This window comes from Anopheles maculipalpis, chromosome 3RL, assembly GCF_943734695.1.
Source record: "Anopheles maculipalpis chromosome 3RL, idAnoMacuDA_375_x, whole genome shotgun sequence".
NCBI classification, from domain to species: Eukaryota; Metazoa; Arthropoda; class Insecta; order Diptera; family Culicidae; genus Anopheles; species Anopheles maculipalpis.
This window is the reverse complement of record NC_064872.1, coordinates 8,747,761-8,766,855: the sequence shown is the minus strand read 5'-3', so window position 1 is coordinate 8,766,855 and position 19,095 is coordinate 8,747,761. Positions and strand designations below refer to the sequence as shown.

Sequence of the window (19,095 nt, the reverse complement as noted above, 5' to 3'; positions counted from 1 at the left end):
TTTATGCCATAATTTTATCACAGTCAGGGTGTTTTATAGCACAAAAAAATTAATTTTGAAGCTAAATAAGGACTGTTTTATAAATCCTGTTTGCATACTTATTTATACTGAGATGTCATTGCGTGCAAGACTAAGATTTTCATTTAGTTAATGACGCTAAACAACGTTTTTAACGGATTGTATAGCACCTTTCTGACCATCGATAAATACTAAGCATTTCACTCTAAAAAGAATAGTTGATTTCAAGAACCACTACATGAAACTATTTACTTCCCAATTTTAATACATATTGATCATTGATTAGTTACGCAAAAGGAGGATAAATGGATAAATTAACTTCCTAAACTTAATAAAGACACCAAAACACAACCTTGACACAAAACCCGCTTGTGCTTGTTCCTTTCACAGTGGACATAAATTATTCACTTTTCTTCTGTCCTACCCCCAAACCAACTACCCCATCTCAAAAATAAGAGCAATCTTTATTAGATATACAGATGCTGATGGTACACCATTGAGGCCGACCATTTTCGTGCAGGGTCAATGGTGACAGCAGCAACCAAACATGACAAAAAGTAACAAGAAATAGAGGGAGACAACGAAAAAAAAAGAGGTTAACAGCTCTCTTTTCGGACAGACGCTGTCCACTCTTCCGGGTGGCAACAACCAACTTCGCAACAGCATCCTCTATCAGAGTTTCCCCGTCTGCGTGCATCTTTTGCTGAGAGGCGCGCGCGCGTGCCATCTCGGGGACGACTTGCAAATTGTTATCATATTTCACGCCAGACCCAACACCATCCACGAGACTCGAACGTTGAGGAAGTGTGCTAGTGTGGAACCAACGAAGATCCAAAACATCCACAATGCGTAATGTTCGAGCTGGCACAAAACCTTCCAAGCGCGCGTCTTCCTGGCGGCTATATGTAATGTAGGACACCACCGAAACAATATGTGTAGTTGCAGTGGGCTGCATGGTAATGGTTCGATTAAGCGGTAGCACTAAGGAGCAGATTTGGTGTAAGAACAATCTATGCTTGTGGCTCGGTGCACGCTTGCAATATGGAAGAGACATATGACGCGCTTATATGACGACAGAAGAAGCACAGACCTTGCCCGGCTTGAATTCACCTTGTGGGAGGTTGTGAACCGTGGTCGAGTTTATCTACCTGCTTGAAAGAGGAAACAATTTTATTCGATGCATCTTACGAAGCCAACCGTGGCATCGTAAGTGTTCTTTAGCTAGGTAGTTTAGGTAACTAGGATAAAAGAAAAGAGGGAAAAGCTAGCGCAGAAAGGTAAGCTGCATTAAACGATTCGCCCTCGAGCGAGCAACACAACACACCTGAAGATGCCACAAAGGAGGACACTTGTTGCGAATAGGGCGATGTCTGTTCTATATTGTTTTCTTACGAAGAAAAGCATCACTTCAAACAATGCGAGTGGTTTTTTGTGTCTCTTCAAGGCAACCGTTTGCTTCCAAGAGTGTACTTGAGAGCACGTTGCTCGAGAGCAAAATGAAAAACCACACAATCCCTCTGTGCAATAATTAGATTTTTATGATTGTGAGTAGTAGAAGAATCAGCTGTGTTCTGTCAGCTTTTAAAGGCACAATACACAAGTGCACCCGAAAAGTTTAATCCCAGCGGAAAGACGCTTGCCCACATCGTAACATTTGCATAGCGCATACTAGTTACTGCTGCAAATTATTTACTGCTTCCAGCCCATTAAACGATAATGGCACGATTTATTTGACCTCGGTTTCGTGCTCGCTTTCCGGGTTGGTGTTATAATTTATTAAAATCCTTCTGTTTTTTGTCCGCCCGCTCAGACACCCACTAAAAAATACAAGCTTTTCCTAAAGGTTCTCGATGCGGAAGTACAAAAAGAAGGTACAGCTAAAGTTTAGGCACGAACGTTCAAAAAGTTCACGCGGAAGAAGATGAGGTTCTGAATTTATGTTTCGCTTCACGACTTTAAGATGCTTAAAGGAGGATTATAATTTTTTACAGTTCCATTATTAATTACTGCACCAGCTGCATGTTTTGTTGTGCTTTAATGTTAGTTTGAGCTGTTAGTGACCATAAACACTATAATGAAGAAGCTTAAGTAGTGTTGGTACATCAGTTTACTTCCTTTGCGTGATGAAGGTGTTGACAGATTGATTTTGTTTTAAAATTTGACACATAGAGGAACATCTGCATGCAGAGTGTTTTGCATATTTTTTTCACTGGGTGAAGTGTCACAAATTTTTATACAAGTATATTAGGCTTATAGGTTACGAAAAGTAGCTTTTAAGTATGAACATTGTATTTCAAAATATACATTGCCTTGGGCAAGGAACACTTGCTGTATGATCTGGAAAATATTGCGTTTTAAAAACAATATTCAAGGCACCGCTAAATACTTCTTGGACGAATGCATTCTCAAAGATAGCTTTAAAACTTTTCAAATTCTAGAATCCCCATGAAAAAACTACAACAGTTCCTCCCTTCTCCCTCACACATCTTGTCTCACAAACCTGAACGACCTGAAGGCGAAAAGCTGATTCGCCGTCAAACAGATCCAACCAGACCTGCCCACCGTCACGTAGCAGCTAAAAATCTCATGCTCCAAGAAAAGCATCGGGTGCGGTGAGGTGGAAAAATATCGAAAAATCCACCCTCCCCATATACCGGAATCTCATTTCATGGCGGTTGCGTTAATGTGGGATCCAATTTGCGATTAAATTCCTCCCCAAAACTCCCTGACAGGAAGAACCAAACGAGGAAACCAGGCCTGTGTTGATGGAGAGACTGTCTGTGTGTATGTGTGAGTGGAGTACGAAATCCTTCTTTGCATGGTTCGTGTTCCGTTCGGCAAAAATGGGATACAACGTGCAGGCTGTTATCCCGACGGTGTTGCTTCAACTCCGTGTGTCCATCGAAATTCTATCATTACACAGCAAATGGCTTACACATGGGTGAGCAAGTGGCGAAGGGGGACAGAGAGATTACCATGGGACAGTGTGTCTCTACATCCAATCGTTCGTACCCCTTTTGCAACCTCCTCGTTGATGCCCCCTATCGTGCACAATGACACACACACACACTTGAAGCATTGGGTTTGGCCATAGAATACAGTAATAAATATCACATTTCACACAATTTGCTCAAGCCACACCAGGCAGCTGGAACCGAACACGATGCAGCTATCAGGTCCGGGGTTGAGCCCACTTAGTTACAATAAATGGTTTGCAGAAACAAGAGGTAAAATGGAAAAGAAAAAAAATATCTGTACCGGAGTGAGATCCTTTTATGACGATTGCCGCTGGTTTCAAGTAGCCCTATAGTGACAGGTGGCTATATTTCAATCAAATGGCCAATGCATGTGGGTGTGCGTATTTGCACAAGGAGGATTTGCTTCAGGAGGGAAAAGCTTGATGTTAATCAATTATTAATATTGCTGCAACAAGCCTTCCTTTGTTTCTGGACAACTAATAAAGATAATTGCCATTTTGTATTACTTGTAGCCTGAATGTGTGCAATCAACAGGACATTTGAAGTGTATAAGTACGACAACACCGTCTTGATAGGCAATATCGTGATTCTTAGGTTGTGAAAAGGATCAACTTTATTTATCAATCAACTTCAATTGAATTATTTGACTACCTTTTTTTATTTTACACCACGACAAGCAACCGTTTTAACATCATTTGCAGCAATTTTAACGACGTTAGATACGACCACTTTCCCATCGCCGAACATAGCTTGCAAAGGAAAGCAAATGCAAGTCAAAAATAGGCACCTCCCGCTTCACCAAGACCGTGACCGGTAGTTCATCTTACGAAAACGCCAAACAACACTGCACAAAAACAAGACACGACCTGATGGAACGATAGCATCTTGGCAGCTTTATGCGTGCCTTCAGAGCGCCCAGGCACACACACTGTTTACACTTTTCTTTTCCCATAAATTCGATTACCATCGAAACGGTCGTCACTGTTTTGATGTTTTTCTCTACTGACGTTTGTTTTCCTTGCTTTCACCATTTTTGCTTTCTTTATGGCCATTTATCATTCTCTCTGCAGTTTTCGTCAAAGCGTTTTAAGCGACTACCGTGATGCGGTATGGTGTGTTTTCTTTTCTCATTTATCTACTGTGTCAGAGGGATGGCGCAGCAAAATGGATGGACATAAATTAATGACAGTGTCAACCATTTTAAAATGCACGCAACTGCACGCTATTTCTGGTCGGTGGTTGATAGAAGCGTACCGAGAAGGGATCACGTTTCATCGCGTTTAAAATCACGTTCGAACGGAAACTACGGAAACAGTGGCGACCGCGTAGATCAACCAAACCACTGGTAGATAATGTGCGCTTGCATGAGGCTTGCAAAGAGCGGTGTGTGTTGTCCTTGAACGCACAGCGCCATGTGATTCCACAAACTACCAGGCGTCTCCATCCGAATTTCGCTTGACGATCATGTTCGCTGCGGACGAAGGACATCTCTTTGGGCACTCTAGGAGAAATCTTTGATAATAATAAGCCCGGGAAAAGAAGCAACTAAAGCGACCTGGAAACTCGACACTTTTCAATGGAGAGTGAGGTTTTCGTCTGCGTCGCAGAAGAGATAATACATCGCGTGCTTCCTATCTCGTTCTCCATTTTCCCGGATGCGCATATTCCGCCTCGACCGAAACGTGTCTCACATGGTGACGGCAACGAGTTGCGCCAGTGGAATTGCTACAATTTACCAAACAGTGAGTCAGCCAGTTTCAGTGCAAAGAGTCTTTTTCTATGTGCGTATGTGTGTGTATGTGTACATTCCTTTTTGCTTTTTTACCGCCATACGCTCGTCTGTTTCCTGTAATGGCACTTTGCCAAACGCCGGCATGGACCTTGAAACCGTGGACTGGGTTTCAACTTCGGTACGTCCCTGACATTGAGCTTGTGGCAGCCAGCCCAGCCAGATGTGGTAAATGATCTATTCTACGACCACCAAGGGTGCGTGTGGGGTGTGTCTGCACGGTGGGATTGTTATTTTATGATCAGCTTTAATAAGTGAACTGTCCGGTTTGCTGTAGAAAGGACACGAGTGGTGGAAAAGGAAAGCACAAAGGTAAGACAATATAGGACGTTTCGTTGGTTATGATGAACCATTTTTAAATTGATTTTGAAGGTCAGTGTAGACGCATAATGCGCATTTAGCAAGACAGTCGATAAAACTAGATTGCTCAGAACACAATAAAAAAAAACTTTAACTTACCATCTCAATTACTTCGGAAAAATCCTTGTTAAGGTCATCGATGACGAATGGGTAACCGTTGTGATGTGACCCACTGCGGAAATGTGACGAGTTGATCTGTGAAATGGAAAATAAAGAAATGACGAGAAAATGAAAAATTAAATTTAATTATGGCATCGTCATAAAACATCAAATTTTCACGTTTTTCAATGGAAGAATCAGTAATGAAACCACACACCATTATCATTTTGCTAGTATTGGTTGGTTTGGTTTTAAATTTCAACCAAACCCCATCATCATCATCATCAACCACGACGACAACCAGAACCATTGGGTGCCTTATTGCGTATCATGTTTTCAATATTCATCGTTGCTTGAGCATGGAGGAACCAAACCCCTTTATTCCGTTTTCCGGATTGGAATATATCGTGTCATTGAACACCGGCAACCGTAGCAGCAACATCTGGATTCTGACCCTAGGGGTAGATAATAATGAAGAAAGCTTTGTACGGGAAACAGACGGGTAGACTTCCAACTGGATTTCCACTGATCCGTGCACTGGGACGGGATAAGGCATTTTCTGCGTGATTTAGCTTCATCCAGAGATGACAGTGAAGTTTGCAGATGATTGATGTTGATCTATGGCTCAATATATTCGATATGAACCTAGCAGATGATTGGAGATTGCTGTAGGCTTTCCCCACACATAAACGATGATTCAGGTTGATTTTTAATCTTCTTCTCATAAACGAAGCGTTAGAAAACTATTATATTATGTCCGTAATCATGTAATGTAACGACAGCAAATAAAGGACATTTCACAATTTGGAACACAATTTATCCATTATTTCTTAATAAAAGAATCAGTCACGTGGCACGATAGCTTCATTATTTTGCTCTTTTCAATGCAGTAGATTTTTTTGCCAGGGAGATTAAATACTGAGTTGAATATGAATATTCCAATTTGTTGATGTGAGGCAAATTGGATGAGCAGCAGTAATGAAGTCATAAAGCACATTCTTGAGCGATTTGGCAACTTTTTATTTTCATGCCACAACTTTGAGAGCCCAACAGAATTTGTATTGGAATTCTTGTTAAGTTAAATTGCAAATTTTCAACGAATTTTTGAGGAACTAGACTATAAAAGACGAAGATTATAGCTGACAACTTTCACGTAAGATTGCTCAATATAGGAAGAATTAATCGGTGAGAACAAATTGAGTCATATTTAGTCATACTAGTAGTAGTAGGTAGGATAATAGCAGAAGAAGACTTCTCTAATAGAATCGCTAAAATCACGAATAAAATATTACCTTTTGCATTCCAAACATCCCTAATGCAACAACATTTGGAGGATTGGAAGACTAATGGCTTACAATTTATAGTAACTAATTGGTCTACTTTTAACTCCACCCACTGCTGCTCTTCTCTGATGCTTCCTGACAACATTTTATTCCACTCACCAGAAGTGTCCATCAATCTGGTCCCAAAAATGGTCATCATAGCTTCCCGCGTTCAGTTCAGTCAGTAAACAAAGTAGAAGCTTTCAAAATAAAAAGCTTTCCTTGGCTGACCGTCACTTGCTGCGTTGTCCTGGTTTGTCACTCAACCATTCCTGTATCCTTTGAGAGCTACAAGCGATAACCCTCGTCACCTCGTAATGAGATGTTTTACTGTGTACATAGAAGGCGAGAGTGACTCGAACACTAATCCCGCACCCGCTAGACGATCGTTAGAAGTAATAAGCAAGGAATAATGCATCCTTCTACTCTCCGAAAGTAAAAAGGGAACAGTCCGGGCTTTATGTTTGTTAATGGAAAATAATTCACATAAATTGAAAACTTTTGTTGGAAGAGATTAAGGTTTACCTTCACTTTTGTGTTTTTTCCGCCCCGAGTCCCTTGAAACGCGGACATCCTTTTTTGTCCGCTTCGGAAGGAATGCTTTTACGCCGGCATTTTTCCTTCATCACGTTGCTTCGCGCGGATATAAACAACGCGCGCCCGGTAGAATAATGAGCCAAATTCTATACTTCGGAAGTAAACAAGCGGTGGTTCGGTTCGGTTCGGTTGCGCAGTAATAAAAGCCATCCACTTCAAATGCAAACATTTCACCGAAAATTTCATCACTCGACGATATCCGATGATGATGATGAACCATAATGACGGTATTATTAAATGTCTTTATTTTTGTTTGTGAAGATTTAGGGTCTTATTTTCTATTTTTATGTTGATCTTTTTGAAGCTTAAAGAAGATTTCTGTTTGTCCTTGAAAGAAAATCAGTGACCAGTAAGTGGCCCTTTTTATACCTCCACAACGCTTGTTTTAAATGCCACACACTCAATAGCGAAAAGACCCCACTTTTCCATCGTCAATGGCATCAAATGGGGAGGATTTTATTATTTTGCTTACTTTTATCCGCTCTGCTGAAATCTGACATACCGATCGATTTAACGTACGGATCCGCATGCTATCCATAAAGTGCGCAATATAATATCCCCAACGTTCGACGGTAGATGAGAGCAAAATTTTGGAAATGCAATACACGTCCCTATACGAACATGCTGCGGCCAATAACGAGAAACACTATGCCACATGTGCCACTTGGTGTGGCTGTTTGCGGACTGTTCAGCATCCCCATCGGTTTTGAGCACCACATCATCAGGCAATAAAGGCAAAAGTAGCATCTGCTCGACAGCAACGGTACAACGGTGCAGCAAGCCAACGAGCCAAGAGGAACACACTTCCGAAATCCAATCGGCATTCATCGATGGCGTTCGATATGGGACTCATTTTCGAGACTGTACATAGTGGCGCTGGGTTAGTTATGTGACCGTGTGTGTTCGAGGGTAAGTATTTATGTTTTGTATGCTTTTTTATCTTCTTTTGCCGAAAAAAATCCCTGTCAGTTGTTTAGAGGAGCTTGTGAGGCCACTATGGATGAAGGAGCGTGAAAAAATAAATAAATAAAAATCAAATCAAATGAGTGAACTATTGAATAACCAGAATATTACTGAATTAAATACTTAACTTTTGAACTAAAATATAAGAGTTAACAAAAATCATTGATTTTATAGTTATGTATATCCGATAAAAACCATAAATTGTTATAATATTCCAATAATGGAATATTTTGCTGGAGGCGCCCAGTACTTGAAGAAAAGCCCGTTTTTTTGCATGAAATAAAATTAGTTGCACTGTGTTTTGTACGTTGAAATAAATGTACAAAGCATTTAACGCTTTTTTAAGTATTATGAAAATAAAATATAAATGCCTCCCGTTTTATCTACGCATTTCCCATAGTGCACTGTAGAAGAATCGGTTCGAAGGGAAGAAAAAAAAAGGCCGTAGACATTCCCCTCGGGTGAGGTAGTTTAATTTTTGCCACGTAGGCAAAAGTGACAAAGCATACTACTATCGACATCTTTATAGAGCCTATACACACCGAAGGAAAAATCCAACGGGAAAGGAAACAAGTCTATCCCGCCTATGATTGATTTATGGATTATTTTTGCCATCAGACACTCTCGTACTCTGGCTCTCTTTTACTTTTTTTCTTGTATCTGTATGTTCTGAGTTTTGGGGTCAGAAATTTATTCCACTTCTTTCTGGTTCCGAAACCAGTAGAAAGAGCTACATTATTTATATGTTGCTGGTAGACGAGAGTTGAACGGGATTTTCTGCTTATACTACCACCGTACGTATTAGCTTTTCCATCAACACTCGAACAAAACCACAAGCAATCACTCTCTGAACAAGAGCGTAAAATAGCGCAAACAACACGCAAACTAAAATGGGTGCTAGGGAACAAATAAAAACCAACTCGACTCTTCATCTCCCAGGAGGAACGTCGAACGTGCCTCTGACGCATCCCACACCAATTACCCCACTCTTAAATCCGCTACAACCCAATAGCAATGGCTTTATCAACTCCCAGTTGCCAATTCAAAAGAGCTTTTTGAAATGCGAAACCGAATGGAAATTAGTGTTGAGACAGCTTACTGGCAGCGTACCAAAATTGCTTTCCTGTTTAGCCATTTGCTATCAGCTCGGTCACAATCTACACCGGTGGTAGAAGATGATGAAAGATTGCGCAGCACGTGGGCACCCAGGTAGAGATGAGCCGTGGAAAGGGGAGGTGAGAAAAACTCTGGTGCAGGTGAGGAAATGTTTTTGACAACGTTTATGAGAAATTTAGTACCCAAACCGGGCTAGACTTAACCGCTGGTAGTGGTTTGTACCGTGTGTAGCAGCAGCGAACGGGGACTGTAGTGCGAGAGAATGAGGAATCATAAATTTTCCTAAAAACTTTCCCATTGCACCATTGCTTCAAAACGGCCAGGGTATGGCAAACGGGTTACGGGTAGTATAATGAATAATCGTTCTGGGTTGTAGGGAATGTAGATTTCAAACGGTCAAACTGTGAAGAGCTTCTCTGCAATGGCAATACGGTTAATGCAAAGGCAAACTCACAGGATGAATATTCATTGTATTTCATTACGCTTTACTTTCGGGACGCTTCCTAATGATTTCATGCTCCGGAGGAAAATTTAACGAAAATGAGCACCTTCCAATAGGGAAGAGAAAATGCATTAACCAATACTTTCATTTTGAATTCCCATTCCCATTCGCTGTAGCATCATTCAAATACTCGCGACCATGCAATAGCAGCAATTGCACAACGGGTGAGTGCTACGGTACGTACGTCACATACAATAGAACGATGATTACGAAACGTCAAACGAAATCGTTTCTACCAGTTGCATGCTCAATCTGCCCACGTTTGAGTGGGCGGTAATTTCCTCCACTGGCCATTTATTGGCGCGGAAAATGCACACCCATCCAGCTAGACAAACCCGCATTCAGCAGCGTTCGTTCGTGTTCTATGAAGAGCGAATTTCGTTGTTGTTTGTGTTGTTCGATTTAATCTACTCACGCTATCTAAACAGTAAGGCGTACAGCAAAAAGGGGAATTTCAACCGAACTGGAATTAAATGAAACTATCTGGTAAATATTAAAAAAGGAAGCAGATATGGAGCTTAAAAGAAGAGCAGTCAAATGGTTGCATTATTGATCGCTAAATCACTGCAGATCAACCATAAGTGTTAAACTGCATCTGCACTCGTTTTTAAAATAAGTTTAGTGAAGAATAAAACCTTATAAACTTTATTGTCATCTTAACACTTTATATCTTCATTTTACTAGCACTCTGCCCTCAGGATTCTTGGTCAAAAAACCTTAAAAGATAATCAACGTGTCGTGATAGTCTTTAAATAAAACCCTCCCACAAAGAATGTAATCGAAACGATCGAAACGTATGGTTTTTTACGTCCACAATCGTCGCGAGATATCTTCATCAACATTTCCGACGAAAGGAAGAATTTTCCTACCCTCCAAAAAAAACCCCCGCACTCACTGGGATATTTCATTTCCAGCATTCCATCACACGCCAACGCTCGGATAAGCTGCTTTTCTTTTCTTGAGCGTTTCCGCTCTAGCTCCAAAAATATCAATTCAAATTTCACAACAGCACGAAAAAGGAATCCAAATCGTAAAGAATCCGGGGATATTATCATATTATGTGTTCACCTGCACACGAAGCTTTTGCGGTACACCACACTTGGATTCTGCTAGTGGCGTTTATCTTCGGTGGCGTTGCCACCGTGACAACACACGCGAGCATTTCCAAGCACGCACCTTCTTGCGTGGAGAATATCTGTCACGGATAGAGTGATTTGCTTTGTACTTTGTGAAGAAGATTTTGTGTAAGATGGCGTGAAATATGGGTTAAATGGAAATGTTTCTCCTCAGGCTTTCAGGTCCGCACCGATGATGGACAGGATGTTTTGTGTGAAAATTTATTAGATACCGCTGTTCTTAGAAACCGTGCAATACAATTCATTCAATAAGAGTTAACATTTCTGATGGAACAAGTTTTCTAATTCGCTTGATAGGGAATGACGCGCCCTTATACAGTTAACGAGCCGATCAATCGAGAAAAAAGTTATCAATCAGCTAGGAAGTGTTCATTTTTCAGCACACGTGCAATCGCCATCGAGGCAGAAACAACACTCGTCTCAACCGACAGGAAATTCAATGTAACAAGCTAGGCTCGCCCGATACGATATCGTGGTCCAGTTTCCGGCATGCTTTTCATCGTTCGAAATGATCCTGAAGTGAACCGGAAGGGAAAGCAAAAAATCAGACACGGTTCCGAGCGTGCCTAACGGACCGATTTTCCTTGAGATTCGGTTCCACTCAATCACACACACAATCGGGCAGCCCGATACAAAGCTAGAGAGTGCTTAGCTAGACAAGTTTTGAGCCTCTTCTGTATCCATTATTGTGTTACAGGGTTGTGCTTCGCACAGCTGAACGGGGTAAAGGACAATAGGAGGATTTTCCTTCGCCTTCTTTTATTGTTATCTTGTCAACTAAACGTTGTATCAGCCATTTTTTTGTAAGACTACTCCATTTTCTGGAGAAAGATAAGCTCATTGTGATTGTGTGATTAGAAAGCAAATAAGATTTTTCGTAATTAGCCGTACGCATAATCACATATATTTTCCAGGAAAATTAAATTTCACCCAGCGCATCCAGTTTGCAGGCAGCTTTCTTGGAACATTTGCTTGACCCGCCGGCGATGACGACCTTCCCAAAATTATAATTTTATCAAAATTTGCTTTCCGCCTCCCATCGAACGCCTCCCCAGCAAACGAAAACACCGAAGCTTTTCGCTCACAACAAACTTTTGGGGGGATAAAAAGTGGAGCTGACTCCGTTGGGCGGCCATAATGCTGTTGGCCCGAAATTATCCTTACAGCCAGCTGTGCAATTAAATTTGCATCACATTGAAGTTTTACTTGCAGGGGAAAAATAAGGTAAAAATATGTTTTGAATATACACTACAAGATTTTGTAGGAAATTTAGTAAAGTTGAGTCAATTAATGAAATTTAACTTACAGAGCTTACACAAAAGTATCGTCAAGGAAGAAATAAAAACAAAAGCTACTAATGATGGATAGTTGGGACAAAACATCTCGTTAAGGACAAAAAATCACTCATCCAATTATCTTCGACCGATGACCTTCCAAACCTCCGAAAGTGAACGATGATTTTTCATTTCGATTCGAAGCTTATCGCAACAAACCAAAAAACAACATCTTCTATGATGCATATTTACCGGATTTATCCGCGTTGAAAAATCCAAACCCTACAGGAGATACAAAAAAAAAGGATTACAATAAAAAAAATTGGCCCGATTTTGCATTCCCTCTGAGCAACGCTTTTGTCCACAACGCGACCTAGCTCCAGCTGCGTCTGTGGTTTTCTTGTTTTGTTTAGTCGCTCCAATCTTTCTTGTGCAGAAGACAAACGAAGAAGTTCTGCACGGTTCCAACCGGCGCCTGACGTCAATGAAAGGGGCTATTTATTGAGTCGTCATCAGACAGTCGGCGTGGGGCGTGAGCGTACGGAAATACGCTTGCTCCCCATTTTCAAACCACCATATCTAGAGAAACCAAAATCTTCGCTCGAAAGGGTTACGCAAACACTTCCGTCTCCGTTGGCCTTCCGCGGTAAAACAAAAAAGAACAAAAAGCAAAACAAATTGTAAAGAAAAATCGTTAAGCACTGTTGGCTGCCTGTGTCCTGCTATGGCTAGGATAAGCTTTACATCGATGTGATATTAAAACACACACACACACAATACACATACAGAGTGAGACTAATGCTACTGCGGTCTTTGGGCTCATCAACCCGATGATGGAATGAATAGCAAAAAAAACAGAACCGTAAAAAGAAAAGCGGATAAAACCTTGCTGGTATCATACTGCTAGTGTGAAGGAAAAGACATGAAAAAAGACACACAAATACAGATACACCGAAAGCGTAACGGTAAGAAGAGGATTTTATCTTTATCACCGACCGAGGGTCTTTCTTGTGCGATAAGCCCAATGATGCTACCGCGTGTTTAGGTTTTTAAAGGTGGGTAAACGGCCGGGGACTGGGAAAATGAATGAAAAACGGGAGCATAAAAGACAAACGTTAGCACATCGTGTGCATCCTAACTCGTCACAGTTATGGAACAGATTTTGCGAGGTAGAATTACTGCGCACCGTAGAATTAAAGGAGGAAAATTGTGCATAAAAATTCGTTTAGTACCAATCTGGAATACCAGCTCAAATGCCGTATTTGCTCGTGCATCTCATCGTACACATTTTGCAGTGCTATCTCCAACATTAAGTACAATAAAAATAAATAAATATTATGACCCAAAGGCATCTCGCTCATAGTGACTTACGATGCCCATCGCGAGCAACACATCAATTCACTGAAAAATAGGTCAAAATCATCACATTTCACAGAAAGGAGGCCTCTCTAGACATTCTATCTGTGATGCCAATAAGGGAAGAAAAAAAAACAACCTCATCACATAAGATCGCACACCGTGTTCTCTCCCCAAAAGCAAACACGACTCAGTTGTTCAAACAAATTCCTTTTGCCTCGTGCTTTATTACAGCGTCACCGGTGTTATATCACCGCGCTGTCAGTCAGCTACAGCTACCGAAACCACCGTTCGCTGCCGGTTCGACCGCCCCGACCCCGAGAGCCGCCTTAAACACGTTTAATTCGTGCAGACAAAATTCTTGTAACGATTGGCCGTCGCGATATCCTTGCCTGTCCCGAAAAAGCACTTATTGTTTATTCAGTACCGAATTGGAATCATTTCCAAATGCTGCCGATATTGGCTGCTCTCGGCTCGAACGTCATGGATTAAACACCCCCAAAGAACGAGGGTAGCGGAAGGAAGGTAGGGCCGGTGCTAAGGGTGAAGATAAATAGAACTAACTTATTACTGAACAATTAGCCGAATGGGACCTCAGTGAAGCGAGAAATTAGCGGAAAGCATTTGGATTCGCAAGGCGAGACTATGGCTATGGTGAAGTTGATGTTCAAACGTGGAATTGTGTGCGTGTGAGTGGGGAGGTCTGTAGTAATTGCAATAGTATGTTTAGTTTTAGCACGCGCTGGGAAATCAAGCGTTACTTAATGACCATTGATGGAGGATCGTAAAGCTTACCATGATGTCTCGAAGGAAATCATGTGCAACTTGTTGTTGCAAGAATGGGTATCAAGTACAGACAAAAGAGGAAGTTACAATTTATGCTTGAGATTATTAGTAAATTTTTGAATTAAATATTACTGCATTAAATATTACAATAAGGTGGAGAGCCGTCATACTCAAATATAAATTAAAAATTACATTAAATATTCCGTCGTCTAGCAATTTTTGTGAATCGTGGAATGAGAGCTAACAGAAATTAACCACACAAAACGCAAACCATACGCCCTAAACGGGCAGCAGCGGCCCCGGTTTCCACACGACAAGACTGGGGCTCGAATCCCACTTGGAACGCTCCTCGTAGTAAGGACTGACTATCCAACTACGTAGTATCAACAAATCTAGTAAGTCTTTCGATGGCCGACAAGGCCTAGTAGGTCGTTAAACCAAGAAGCACAAGAAGAAACGCATCTAAGTAAATTTTCTCGCTTACGGTTTCCATCTCGGTCATGAATGCGTCAAGAAGAACTGCTTCCGAAACAGCTTCATATAACACCATACACCGCATGATGTTCGATCTGTGTACACACAGCCAAAGGCATCATCATCCAACGAAAACACGAAACACCCGGTCCTTGCTTTACCGTAGGGAAAAATCCCAAGTGAAAAACATCAAGAACACAAGCTCCTTAGGAAAACCTCGCCGTTCCATATGCTTCCCTCCCCAAATAAATAGCTTCACATTTGGTAAAACGATTTGTTCACACCGTATGAACGACCGACGGACTGCGGCGCACTCTTTGCACCGGTTCCAGGCCAGCCACGCGACCAATGCGGAAGGAAATTCATTCGTCCAAATAGGAATTGATTGGAAAAGTAATTGCACCAACACGTATGACGAGAGAGCGCGCCCGCGCCGGAGAGGTTCCGGCTCATCGCGTAGAGTGATGAACACAAATTGTACTTGGGGAGGTTAGGTTTTTTTTATGGGCAAATTACATTTGCCTTCATTTAGTCGGATGTGACAGGGAGGGATTAGTTTTTGCGAACGCTGGAAACGAATGCTGAAGTGCTACTTGTAGAGCTTCGGCGATCTGATAAGTGATGATCTTTTTTATCGGAAGAGAACCATTATTGTCCAATTGGACAAATTGTGTGATTTGATTTGGTAGCTTTTATTAGAGTATTCTGAATGTAGGAAATAGAGTGTTGGAAAAGAGTGCAAGTTTTGCGATCACTCAAGCTTATTAAACCGAAACTTGAGAATATGATTTTGAATTTCTGAACAATTAACATTTAGAATTGGAGCATTTTTGGAAAATTGGGATGATACTGTTTTCAGCAACGATAGGACTGACATGTTATATCAAATTCTACTACTTCTATTTCATCTTGAACAACATCGAGAAAGAATGACAGAGATCTTTAAATTGCTCACTACAATTTATCTTGAGCAGAATTCTAATGTTCTAGTTTTACTAAGGACACTACGTTAAAAAATACTATATCTTTATTATGTCTTTCCCTTCAAAAAGAAATCTTATCCGCCTTCTGCAACAAGTATCTGCAACGATCAATCTTGTCTAGGTTCAACTGTCGACTCGCGAGACACGTGCTTTACCCAGCTGTTCGCTTTCATTTGTGAGCACACGTTGTCAACCATCCCGTCTGACACGAGAATAATAGACAGACGGTACCACCATCACATCATCACCGGTACACACGGGTGTGTACAGTGTGGCAAATGAAAAAAAAAAACAAAAAACAAAACAAAACGGGAACAACGCGATGCCAGACGGAATGAAAATCTGCGCCATCTAATGACAATATCATTGAGATACTGAAATACCGGCCAGAAGTGGGAAGAAGTGAAGCCACACGTTCGCTGACATTTACTAGCGAATACAGAGAAAGGTACCAGATCCAGATAGCTTCAATCGCAGAACCCAGTAGCAGCAGCTGCTTGAGATAACGATCAGTCTTTAAGCTGCCAAAGCAGTGTCGTGCGAGCAGTGACGTAAATTGCGACGTCAATCTCACGCTCGTCCGGCTAAAGGTGATTCACAAGAATTCACGCATCCAGACGGGCGAATCAGGCAGCAGCAGTGTTTTTTTTCTGCTCGTTTAAAAACCCGTTTTTTTTTTTCGGGGGCGACCCCGCAGAGGACGATCGATCAATCGAACCAGCTCGTTTGAATGGGGTTTGTATGTTATTTTTTATCGCTCACATAAACACTTTAAAATCGGGCCGAGCCGAAACATTAAAATGCATGCATAAAAGCTTGTTAGGGTACTTACGGAAAAGCGAATCTCCTTCTCGAGCACGTTATCGTTAATGACCTGTATGAGACCTTCCTCGCTGGAATGCAGGATTGGCACGAGAAAGACGTACGGTGATCGGGTGAGGGCCTTCAGCTGTTTAGAGGAGAAGAGAGATAAAAAAAAAAGGAACAATCATTCAATGCCATTAGACGCGTTTCGATTCTTCGCAAAACAGTTAACATAAAACTGTCATCCTGATCCTGAAAACTGTACCGCGACTGATGGAGTTGCTGGAAGAGACAAACATAATGTTTAACTTGATTGTTTTCGGCATTCCTACGCGAGAACGACATCACCCTCTCCATAATGATGTGCAATTTCCCTGCGGGGGTTTTTTTTTTTTTATTCATTATACCGCACAACCAGCAGAATGGCCCCGATTTCCGGATTGATTAATGTACACCTTTATCCCAACATCGCTGTTTGTAATTTGGTTGATGAGTTTTACTGGCTCCAAATTCGCATGACATTCGTAACCAACATGCTGCGGAAATGCTTGTGTGTGTAAACACATTTTACGTAGATTGCATCAGCACTTCATCAACACATTTCTCGACCTCGAAAAAAAAAACTGAGACACATTCTGTAATGATGATCGTTTTCGACGTTCCGATGGACCACTAACGATGTCATTTCTTGCGCTATTGCGCTAGATGAAAGGCAAATGTCTCAGCATGCGAACGATAAACGGAAAAGCCTATACCCCATTAGCAGTAAAACGTGAGCAAAGGTGGCTTTTGCTAACCACGGCTTTTTATGGGCCCTTATTTCGTGCCTGAACCGGTGGATTATGATTGAAGTGAATGGGAAAAGTTTACAGAAATGGGTTGTTCTAATAGAGATCGTTTTAATCGAAACGAGATGGCTGTATAGTTTGATGAAGATTATGCAAATAGGATGTGGTGTAGCACGCATGGGAGGATGAAGATTGTATCGTATGAAGAGAGGAATGTGTTTTACTAGGGCTCATTAGGTGTCACCAGTCGCTATGCGAGATATATTGTACCTGAACATTTGAGCATAATTATGTTCTTAGAAATATAGTTAGGATCAATATTGCAGGACCTTGTATAAAATGAAGCGTCAAAGGGCCTCGATATATAGGATCTCATTCTCAAGTCTAAGGAACCTCGACCAAAGGACCTCGTTCAAGGGGCCTCGTCTAAGGAACCAGGGCCAAAGTGCATCTTCGAAAGAGTCTAAAGGATTAAAGGATTCTCCACAAAGAGGTGTCATCTAAAAGACTTCTTCCGATAAACCTCGTCCATATAGTCCAACTCAAGGAAGTTTTCCAATAGCTCTTCGTCCATGGGAATGCTTCACCAAAGATTCCTCGACTAAGAGGTTCCATTGAAGGGACTTCCACCAAGAAATCACATCCAAGGGGATTCGACCAAATAGTCCATACTGCCTCAACCAAAAGGTTTCATGCAAGCAAATTAACCTAGAAACTCTCGTCTAAGGGATCTACTTCATACAGTCTCACTCAGCGGATCCTTACCAAAGGATCTTCGTCCAAAAGGACTCGTTCACGAAATCACCTGCAAAGGACAAAATTACTCGTGCTTGACAATAAAAAAATCGATCTAGAACTTCTTGGGATTTTAACTGATGCTACTAAGCCTCCAGGGAGTCGATCTTGGCTCCAAACTCGTGCATTCCTCGCATGGTTAAATCATTCAAAACCAGACTTATATTCTCTGATCTCCATAACCAAAAAAACAGGCGTCAATAGGCCCAATGATTTATCTAAATGCCCAAATCACTCTCGTCCAACTCTCATATCGGCCGGCGTTCATCTCTACGCGAAACCTATCGAAACGAAAGGCAACAAACAACCGGACAACCTCGGGGTATCGTATCGCCATGTAATCAACGATCAGGCGCTCAGAATCCAAAGTTAATTAAGTTTAGTACTGCTACTACTTTTCTGCTGCCTTTTCGCCCAATACAATCGCGCGCCACGCACCACAATCAAACGATTGATGACAGCTACTCGGTTGGGATGGTGCGGTTTGATGTGGTAGGCCATCACTGGTGGTCACTTTCCCATGCGTGACACGACGATCCCCAAACCCGATCTCGCCGTTGGTGTGGAAAAACAAACCCTGAGAACGCACGCACACACACACCGAACAAAAAACCAAACTACTTACGTGAAGATTGATTTTCATCTGCAGCTCCAGCGAGTTGGTGGTGGCGGACAGGGATTGAAATAGATTCAAGATAATTAGCGGATCGCATGGCTCGTAGCCGGGCATCGGTGCTGTAGTGCTGCTGGCCGCATCACCCCCATCGGTCGACCCGTCACCGTGCATCGCCACCACCGCGTCCTGCCGTGTCATCCCGGGTGAGGTCGGTGTCGCGCAATTTAACTCGGCGGTCGTGCCACCGCCACCACTACTTGCCGCTGACGATCCACCACTTCCACCACCGGAACCGACCGTATCGCCACTATCGGGACAATCATCTGCGTTGTACGACAT

The 19,095-nt window shown here is 41.9% G+C and overlaps 1 protein-coding gene across 1 annotated transcript in view; it reads right to left on the bottom strand.

Moving 5' to 3' along the window:
• LOC126564102 (cGMP-dependent 3',5'-cyclic phosphodiesterase-like) overlaps positions 1-19,095 on the bottom strand; it is a 42,435-nt gene extending 23,340 nt beyond the window's left edge. The window contains exons 1-3 of the mRNA XM_050221035.1: positions 18,766-19,095; positions 16,586-16,702; positions 5,245-5,340 (exon numbers count right to left, since the gene is read on the bottom strand). Coding sequence (XP_050076992.1) covers positions 5,245-5,340; positions 16,586-16,702; positions 18,766-19,095 — 543 coding nt within the window. The remainder of the gene's footprint in view (positions 1-5,244; positions 5,341-16,585; positions 16,703-18,765) is intronic.